The sequence below is a fragment of the Psammomys obesus genome, unplaced genomic scaffold, assembly GCF_907164565.1.
Source record: "Psammomys obesus unplaced genomic scaffold, mPsaObe1.curated_primary_1811, whole genome shotgun sequence".
Taxonomy (NCBI): Eukaryota; Metazoa; Chordata; class Mammalia; order Rodentia; family Muridae; genus Psammomys; species Psammomys obesus.
The window spans coordinates 7,343,239-7,353,599 of NW_026592890.1; the positions used below are offsets into that span (position 1 = coordinate 7,343,239).

Consider the following 10,361-nt stretch of genomic DNA (forward strand, 5'->3'; position numbering starts at 1 on the left):
GGCATGTAAGCCTGTTAAGTACACAAATCAAGCATTTAAGCTGTGCAGTGGTGCATGCCTTTAATCCCAGCACTCAGGAAGGTGGCTCTCCAAGTTAGAGGCCAGCCTGAAGTGGAGGACAGCTGGAGCTGTATAGTGAGACTGTCTGAAAACAGAAAACAAAAAACAAAAAAACAAACCCAAATGTTTACTAATCATAATTTCCTTCTTTGGCATACATAAAATTTTAATATTAAATGAAGACAAATTACCAAACTAATGAGATAATTGCTTGTTTATTTTTACATAAAGAGCTAAATGTTGGCCGAGTATTTGAGGGCCTCATCAGTGTTTTTCAGAATTGGCTGATATTTTGATTTTATAATTGTCAGCTTTGAGGACGCTATTTTGTATAAATTCATAGTACAAAGTGGTAGAAATATGTCTGGGGCCATTTCAGAAATTGTTGGAATTCTGTCCTAATCCTAAGCCAAAATTCAAATTCCATTTTTAAAGATGAATTTTAGAATTCAAACTTTTTTAGGACCAAACATTCTAATATAATCCAAGGATATGCTACTGCTGCATGCTGAGGAATCATGAGAGGAACTGTCACCCTTTTTTCTCCCCAGTGAAACCGCTGTGTGTGTGCAGGAAGCTTTGCACGTGTGGTAAAAGCACTAGAGTTCACACCCCACAGCGTCTCAGGTCTGTGTTTCAAGCAGTGTTTTTTGGCGCTGTGTGTGTTGGGGATAGCATGTCCAGGGCAAAGCCTGCATGCTGCGTGTTCTAAACCAAGGTTGTGGCTAAGCCAAGTCATGTGATGCTGGAAGGGCTGTGGAGATCAGGAACTGGGGAAATGGGGGTGAGTGCCGACAGAGCCCATGTAGAATCCCAGGAATCAGGTTCCAGAGACCAGACTCAAGGTGCAGATCTAACTTTATTGTCCAGTGTGACAGATTTTAGATGATTGACAGGCCAATCAGACCATCCCATGCTAGTCACAGGCACCAGTAACAATCAATCAGGTTGGTGCAACTCTTAACGAAATGTGGGAGATGGGGCGGAGGGCAAGGTCACCTCAGGAGACTTCCTTAAAAAAGGGGGAAGCAATCACCGCCCCAGCCTCAGATCCGTTCTGAGACTTCACTTGTGTGCTGGGACTCCTAGTGGATCAACACTGTGTGCAGTGGAGCAGGACCTTTCAGGGACGCTTCACAGGCCAGTCCCTACGGGCCTCCAAAAGGCTCATCTCGACAGTCCCCGCACAGTCCTGTGGATGGTGAGTGGCTGCTGCGCTGTCATAGCTATGCGCTGATGGAACTGAGAGACGGTTCGTGAAATATATCTGACAGAGTGAAAGGGGAAACAGGCTCAGTAAAAGGTGTCACAGCACCTAGAGCCCACACTGGGAGTACACAAGTGTCCATCACCCATGTCATTGCTTGCCCAGTGCGCTAGCCCTTGCGTACTCCCTGGGTTAGGCAAGCAAAGTGTTCCTCAGAATATAGCCCGGAACGCTCAGAAGAGCCGGCCACCACGGTGGCCCTCTGCTGCCAGTTGCCATGGCAGGCATTCCCCTGATGGACACGGAGTCCCTCAGGCACGTCATCATCCTCCCACAAGTGAAGTACCTGAAGCCCTGGGGGACTGAGAAAGTTGCTGAGGGGAACCGAGCTAAGCAGGGTCTGAACTTAGGACTGGCTACCCCAGGGCAGTTGTGTGGAGTGTGGTAGAGCCACACACAGTGTATGACCTGTAGAAGGGCCTTGTCAGGTGATGGGGGGAAAGGAACTCTGCGTCTTCCCAACAACCTCACAGGGTGAGAGGCCTGAGGAGTGGGGGTCTCTGACAGGCTTCCTGGTCTGGCTCTGGGGTAATGAGTGGTGTCTGGGTCCTGAGGCGAGACGTGGCTAGACTTCTAGCAGGGAGCTACAGATCAGTGTCTGCAGTGTTCAGTCTCCTCATGTCATCTGCAGTGTGGACGGGCCAAAGCAGCCAGTGGCACCATCTGCCACCTTACTGGGTGAGTCTGTTGTTGTCCCTGAGCCGGCTGATAGGAGTCTTCCTTTCCTCAGGGGTACTTATTTCTGTCATCTTGTGTGCCTAGGTCTTTGACAGGGCCATGCTGTTCCTTTGTGTCTTCGTCACTTTCATCCCCACCAATCCAAGGGGTCACCAATCCCTCTTGTGAGGCCACAGGGTCCTGATGTGGGATTCACCTCCCCAACCTCTCCAAGGTCTCTGTTTTTGTCCCCTGTTGCATCCATCCAGTCAGGCTAGCAGGTCATGTGCTCAGGTATCCACTGAAAGGCAGCTACTGAGTTGTCTCCTGGTGTCACGTTGGGATACGCTCTCCCGGCTCTCACTGGCAATGATGATTCTGCTTAAAAGATGGAGCAGCTATGACTTTTCCAAGGAACAGTTGGAAGGTCTGATGTCTCTACAGCAGAGTTCCATCTCTCTTCAGCCCTCATTTAGGTGGCAGTAGAAGTTTTCTCTCCAGTGGCCACCTTGGTTCTGAGCAGATCCCTACCCATAATGCCTCTGGGCAGGGTCTCATGGGGCCTCACTCAAATCTACTATGTAACAAAACTGTGACCTTGAAATCCTTATTCTTTCAGGTTCCACCTGTAAAAAAAATATTTATCTTACATGTATGGGTGTTTTATTTGCATGCACATCTGGGCAGCACGCGTGTGCAGTGCTAGGAGAGTCCAGAAAGTGGTGTGGGATCCCCTGGGGCTGCAGTTTCAGGTGGTTGTGAGCTGCCACTTGAGCTGCCCTTCCCTGACCTTAGCCAAGGAGGAACCTCGGGTTCTCACACATTCTGTCTCAGAGCTCTTGCCCCACCCTTGCCCCGCTTGATTCAGGTAAATCAGAGAGAAAAGGCAGAGTTTTGAAAATTAAAACCTGGTTCTCTGGAAGAATGGCTAGTGCTCCTAACCACTGAGCAACCTCTGCAGCTTCCGCTTCCACCTTCAGCGTGCTGGGACTAAGCCGTGTGTCGTGTGCCTAGTTATGGGGCTCTGGAATCAAACACGGGGCTTCACTCATGCTAATCAAGCAGTCCATCCACTGGGCTACAGTCTCTCTCCCTTGAAAAAAAATTTTTAAAGTTATTTTAGAGATGAAGACAGAAGGATCAGGGGTTAAAGGCCATCTTCCACTACTTGCTGAGTTCAAGACCAACCTGAGTTACTTGTCTCAAGAAAGCTAAGAACTGTTAATCCCAACACTGCAGTGGCAGAGACAGCTGTATATATAAGCCTGAAGCCAGCTTGGTCTACAAAGTGAGTTCTAGGCCAGCTAGGGCTAAATAGTGAAGCCCTATCTTATTAATAATAAAAAGTAAAAAGCAAGTCCCCAAAATATTACTCTAAATAGTCACTTGAATTTAATCCTCCCAGCAAACAGGAATTGTCTATTGCTGTGTTTACGGTTGCTTAGGGAAATGATAAAATCCAGGCATGCACCGAGCTCAGCTAGGGAGGGAGTGATGAGGGCACAGGGGCATCTGAGCCTGTCACTTGCCAACAGAGGAATGCACCCTGCTCCTGGCACTTCCCCTGCACCCTGATCTAGTAATTTTTAGGCGTTAGCCAGGGAAGGCAGCCCCCAATTCCAAAATAGTCCAAATGTGTTGACTCATGTCTTCCCATGCCTGCTAAGGCCAGCTTTTCCCTTTTCCACCACCTGGAGGCAGGGGAAGCACACAGAAAAGCGAGAACAAGTGGCTCACTCTGCCTTTTCTCTCTGGGGCAAGAGCTTTGAGACAGAATGTGTGAGAACCCGAGGTTCCTCCTTAGCTAAGGTCAGGGAAGGGCAGTCAGTTATAACGAATAAAGCTAACTGAATGTCTTTATGCTGCCTGATGCATTTTTAAAATGACTTGTTTGGTTTGGGTTTTGTTTGTTTGTTGTTTTTTGTTTTGTTTTGGGTTGATTTGGTTTTCAGTTTCTCTGTTGAGCCCTGACTGTCCTGGAACTCTGCTCTGTAGAACAGGCTGGCCTCGTAGAGATCTGCCTGCCCCTGCCTTCCTAATGCTAGGATTAAAGGTGTAGGCCACCACACCACCACCTATGGACTCTCTGTTTTTAAGGCTTTATTTTTAGTTATTTTAATTACATGTTTGTTATGTGTGTCTGCTTGGGGGGATGGGCATGTGGGTGCGGTGCCCATGGAGGCCAGAGAAGAAAGGCGGTGGATCCTCTGGAGCTGGGGTTATAGGCAATTGTGAGCCACCTGATGTGAGTGCTAGGAGCTGAACTCAGGTCCTCTAGAAGAAGAGTACCTCCTGGGTGCCTGAAACTTCTTAGAGCTAGAGAGAGATGGAACACAACCTTGGCTTCAGGGATAGATCAACTCAGAGCAGTGGTTCTCAATCTCTGGGTCGTGACCCCCTTGGGAGGTCAAATGACCGTTTCAAAGGGGTCTCCTAAGACCATCAGAAAAATCAGACTTTATATTACAATTCATAACAGTAGCAAAATTACAGCTATGAAGTTGCAACAAAAATAATTTCATGGCTAGAGGTCACCACTACATGAGGAACTATATTAAGGGGTCGCAGCATTTAGGAAGGCTGAGAACCACAGGCTTAGAGGCTGAGGGGACCCGGACAAGTCCAAGCTCACTTCGTACCTTTTCCAGACGTTGGACAAGGCCACCGGACAGTGCATGCTCAGGAAATGTTTGTAAGTGAACAGACCACACAGTATCCTAACGGTATACGTGAATGAGTGCTGACAGTGTCAGAATATGACTTGGCATCATCTCTTCTTGTATGAGACCAGAGACATTTTGTGATTGAATTCTGCGATTTAGTTTTTAAATACTGACATCATTTATGTGTGTGCGGCTGTGGGTGCGCACACATGCCACGCACGGCACAGGACAGCTTGCGAAAGTCGGTGCTCTGTTCCCACCGCGCGGAATCCACCTCAGGTCCTCAGCTTAGCAGCAAGCACCTTTACCCACTGAGCCGTCTCGTCAGCCTGGCTCCAGCTATTAAATACACAGTTACCAACACAGAGAGAAACCCACGCTTGGCGACCTTCCGAGTTTCTCGGATCCCCAGTGATACAGAACAGGAAAGGAAATGCTTCCCCTGAACAGACATGGAATGAGGGGTCAGGGGAACCCCCCCAGATACGGTCTGACTCCCCACCTCTTTCAAGGAGCCTCCTTCACTTCTGGGGGAAGCTCCTGAAGGCTTCTGCTTGTTTTTGATGACCTACGCCATTAATAACTCCCTCACTGAAGCAGTTCTCCGAAGCAGAGCGGCTCCTGCAGGCTGAAATGGGTAACAGCCGCTGGCAGGGCCGGAGAGTAAGGAAATACAACCCAGCACGAGGCTATCTGGAGTTGCTTTGGGGAGTCATAGTTTCTGTTTCTCGGCTTTTTGACATTAAAAACAAAAAGGACAAAGGTGCTTGGCTCTCACATCGCTCTCGAGAAGCTGCTTATTGTGTGCTGTGAGGGATGCTCTCCTCAGCTACGCGTAAATGTCAGATGCAGGGGGAAGGTCTCTGTCACAGCCTCTCAGGGCATTTCTCAGAGCAAGCCGAACACACCCCATCAAAGAGCAAGCTCTGGAAGAAAAGTGGCTTGTGGTTCTGAAGCCGCCCGCCTTGCCGCCGGAGTGTAGCCTCCGCAGTGAGTGACTTCAGCCACTTTCTCACAGCCACGTGCTGACAGAATATGAGGTTGTATTCCCGGTTGAGGGTTAATGGCAAGACACCCTCCTGACTCAGCAGCAGGACCAAAGGAGAGGTTCTCTTCTTAGCAGGAAACTTTACAAACCGGACCCATTTCAAGACGGAGTGAGCTGGACGCCACAAAGATAGAGACTCGGTGGTGTCTGGAAAGGCCCCTCTCACCATTTGGCTCTAACAGTCACTCTTGGGTAGGAGTGCAGCTCAGGACAAGCGTTTGCCCAGCATGTGGAGCGTGGCTTTGTTCCCCTGGCACCACACATACACATATACAAATTGACATTTCTACCGGCTAAAATGACATTTGGATCATTTATTTTTTCTTTTCTTATTTATTTTAAGACAGGATCTCACTAAGCTACTCAAAATGTCCTCAAAATCACAAAAGCCTCCTGCTTCTACCCCTGAGTGTTTCCGTTATGGATATGTACCATCATGCCTGACTCCATTCTGTTTTGTGTTTTGTTTTGTTTTTAAAGATCTATTTTTATGTATGAGTACTCTATCTGCATGTACACCTGTATGCCAGAAGAGGGCATCAGATCCCTGAATAGATGGTTGTGAACCACCACGGGGGTCCTGGGAATTGAACTCAGGACCTCAGGAAGATCAGACAGTGCTCTTAACTGCTGAGCCATCTCTCCAGTGCCCCACTCTGTTATCTTTTTTTTTTAATTCTTATTTTATTTTTATAATAATTACAGTTGTTCACTTTGTACCCCAGCTGTAGCCCCTTCCCTCATTCCCTCCCAATCCCACCCTTCCTCCATCATCTCCTCCCATCTCCCTCCCACCATGGGGGAGCAGCCTTACCAGGCTGCAGAGGAAGGCAATGCAGCCAGTCCTGATGAGACCTGATAGGCTAGGGTCAGAGGGAAGGGGAGAAGGACCTCCACTCTGTTATCTTAACTAACATTTTTTGGTAACTACTGAGTTCAAACACTTCTGACTATGGGTCGTTTTTGCTTGGTTACAGTGGGATTAGAAATCACACACTGTTTAGCTTTTACCCATTTATCTATCGGTATTTTTCTTCTTGGATTAGCTGAGCATTCCATATGGTAAGGGATATTACCATGCTGTCATACTTATTAAAATACATGTTCTAATTTGTGGTTTATCATAGTTGGACCTTCTCATCATAGTTGGAGCAGGTCCAAGGCCACCGAATGCTACAGCGCTCAATATAGTCCCTAGTTTGTCGGGTTTACATTTAAGGATTTATTTTATGAAATCCAGTTGCTTTATGAGATTTTTTTTTATCCCAGTAAGAAAATAACTAGATGAGCAAAATTTATTAATAATCCTGGGAAGACGCAGGGCTGACCTTGAAATAGCAAAGTCCACCCACAGTGCCTTGGGACTACTGCAGACTGTTTTCTTAGCAATAAAGAAAGAAAACACTCCATTTCAAAAGTATCACTATCAGAATTTCCAATCATCTGCTCAGCTGAAGGGACGGTATGCTAGGGGTGGGGGAGAGAGGACTGGAAGGCAGGAAGGGAGATAAAGTGAAAATTTCCAAGCCTAAGCAAAGCTTCACTCATTCACTCATTCTTGTTGCGGCTCCCTCTGATTTTTTGTTTTGTTTTTTCAAGACAGGGTTTCTCTATGTAGCCTTAGCTGTCAGGAAGGCAAAGATGGCTTCGAACTCACAGAGCTCCATGTGCCTCCGTGTCCCGAGCGCTATGATTAAAGGCGTGTTCCACCACTGACTGGCTGTTCCCTCTAATTTTTAAAAACAATTTATTTATTTATTTTTTATTACATTGGTGTTTTACCTGCATGTATGTCTGTATGAGGGTGCTAGATCGCCTGAGACAGGAGTTACAGACAGCTGTGAGACGCCATGCAGGTGCTGGGAATCAAACCCCGGTCCTCTGGAAGATCAGACAGTGCTCTTAACCAATAAGCCATCTCTCCAGCTCCATTTCTCTGATTCTTATAGAATGACATAGATGGAACATCCCATCTAGCTCCCAACTCGTTCCATGATCAATTCTCAACATGTGGATAGTGAAGATACTTTGTAGGATAGCATGAATGTCCCTTACGAGGACTAACATGTTCCCCCCCATGCATCCAGGGAACAGGAAGTGGGGAGTGATATTGATGACAAGAGTATAAATAGTTTATATACCTCTCAGAGGCTGCCCTGGGTTTTATGGTCTCAAGGGTGGGTTTGGAAGTCACAGGCTAGCTCAGCCCCATCCTTATCCTGTAACCTCACGGAACCTCTTACCTGTATCTGTGACAGCGGATTGACCACAGCGGCTCATGAGACTGACAAGAAGAGTAAGTGAGACGATGTTTGTGACACACAGAGAGGTTGGTGCTGGGAAGATGGGATCAAGCTAGAGACTTGCCTAGCATGTGTGAGGTCCAAGATCCAACCCCCAGTACTGGAAAAATATATCGGCTCCCATCAAGTTATCAGTGGCCAAGTGTGTCGTGTGTATGGTGAACCTTGCCGTTTATTTCCGGGAGGAATGAAGGACTTTCTCTTTAATCTTAAGTGAGCCACCAGGTGGGAAGATAGAGAAATGGTTTCATGATGGTGTTATGTCCCCGTAAAGGGCTAACTTCGGGCATCCTTCCTTTGGGATATCCTAGCGGAAGGTTATGAAGGCAGAGAGAAATGTGCGACATTCTCCCTAGAGCCCACCACTGCCTTCTCCTCAAAGACTTTCTGCAGCGCTTCTCTTAGGGACTTCCTGCTCTTCTTCCTCCTCAGGCTGCCTACCACAAAGTAGACAATTGGGTTGACGCTGCAGTTAATAATGGACAGCAAGTTCAGGTAGGGAAGGGATTCCCACACAGTGTGGTCACTCGAGTTGGAGTAGTAGCCGATGATAAGCAACACCTTCATGGGCATGGCGAAGACGAGAAACAGGATCACCGTGACCATGATGATCACATAGAGCTTGGCTGGCTGGCGTGGCTTCACATTACAGCAGACTTGGATGAAGAGGACCAAGTTGGAGAAGACCATGAGAGGAACAAAGACCAGGAAAGTCAAGGTACAGGAAAATATGTACACGTATCGGCATTCAGGGAATCGGGGCTTCTCTTTCAGAATGCAGAAGAAGTTTTCCAAACCAGACACCAGAACAGAGAGGGCCCACAGCAGCGCACAGGCCACAGCCGACTGGTGTTTTGGACGTCGGCACTGGTACCAGATTGGGTAAAGCACTGAGAGGCATCGCTCCACACTGATGGCTGTGAGGAGGTGCAGACCCGTGTTGTAGCCGGAGATCATGAAGACAATTGGATAGGCCAGTTGGGGGATGTCCTGGCTGTGGATGATGTTTATCAGTTGGATGATGGATGAACAGAGGAGGACCATGAAGTCAGCAATGGCGAGATGTAGGATGTAGATGGTGAATGGCTTCCTCTTGATACAGAAGATTAGGAACCATATCAAAAGTCCATTCCCAATCAGTCCCAGCAGACAAATGACCAGGCAGATGGACATGTAACTGTAGTCATACTTTGAAGACGAGGTGGTCTCATTTAGGGACTCATTTCTGCTGTATTCTGTGGATTCCAGAGGACAAAAGGTCGTTGCCAATGGCTCCATTCCTGGGAAATTGCTTTCTCTGTGGTCTCCTGTGGTCAGAAATGGAAGACGGTGACAGGTATCATCTGCTCTGCACCTCAAAATGGTTTTGTGTTACTGTGAAGGCTCTCTCCCACAGTGAGGATGAGAGAAGCCAGAGTCCCCAGCTGTGTCTCCTCATCTTCTCCATGCCCTGTTTCATCCTCCTTTCTTCAGTTCTCCACCCAGCAGGTGCCACCGAAATGTTCTCAACATGCCTCTCACTAACCCTCGGACTGACTCCTGACCTCAGCCCCAGCTACTGGCACCGACAACTCTGCTTTGTTCCTGGTTCTGTAGGTAAACCTACTTACTTCTAAGAGTTTTTACCAGAACTAGGTGACAGAATTAAGAACAGGATTTTTTTTTTAAAGATACTTGAAATGCATGGCAAAGCTAATGCATAAAAAAAATAAAAGAGGAGACTGTGGTTGGGGGCATAACTCAGAAAAATATTTGTGTAGCACAAGGACCTAGTTTAGATCCCTGGCCTTCACATAAAGATCTGGGTATGGCGGCATCTATAATCCCAGCACGAGGGAGGGGCAATAGCCTCGATGGCCAGCCAATCTAGCAGGCCCATCAAACTCCAGGCTCACTGAGAAACCCTGTCTTACAAAGCAAGGTGGGAAGTGACTGAGGGAAACATCTAAGGCTGTCCTCTGACACCCACAGGCGCCTGCTTAGGCAAGGACCCCCCCCACACACACACAGAGAGAGAGAGAGAGAGAGAGAGAGAGAGAGAGAGAGAACAAGCGATTACAACGTAGGTAGAGTTTTGTTGATCTTCCTGTCACATATCTTTCTACCTTTTCTCCTGCCCCATGCCCCAGCTTTCAGTTTACAGCAGCTATGCCCATTTACTAACTCACCAGCAAACACAAATAAGGTGCAGTTGCATGTTTCTGTCCTGGACATTAAGGCCTTTCCCTTGGGTTTGGCTGAGGAGACAATCTAGTCATGACTGGGAAAGGCAGGAAAGAAGGCAGGTTGAGAAGTTTCTGTTGAGTTGGGGTTCAAGGAGGAGAAGGCTATTGAGAGTGGAGAGTCAGGCAGGATTGTAATCT

General features: G+C 47.6%; 1 protein-coding gene across 1 annotated transcript; it reads right to left on the bottom strand.

Moving 5' to 3' along the window:
* Positions 1 to 8,316: 8,316 nt before the first annotated feature.
* On the bottom strand, positions 8,317 to 9,276 carry LOC129683271 (mas-related G-protein coupled receptor member H-like). The gene has a single exon (XM_055615890.1). It carries the CDS (start codon positions 9,274 to 9,276, stop codon positions 8,317 to 8,319), a length of 960 nt encoding a protein of 319 aa, XP_055471865.1.
* Positions 9,277 to 10,361: the final 1,085 nt, after the last annotated feature.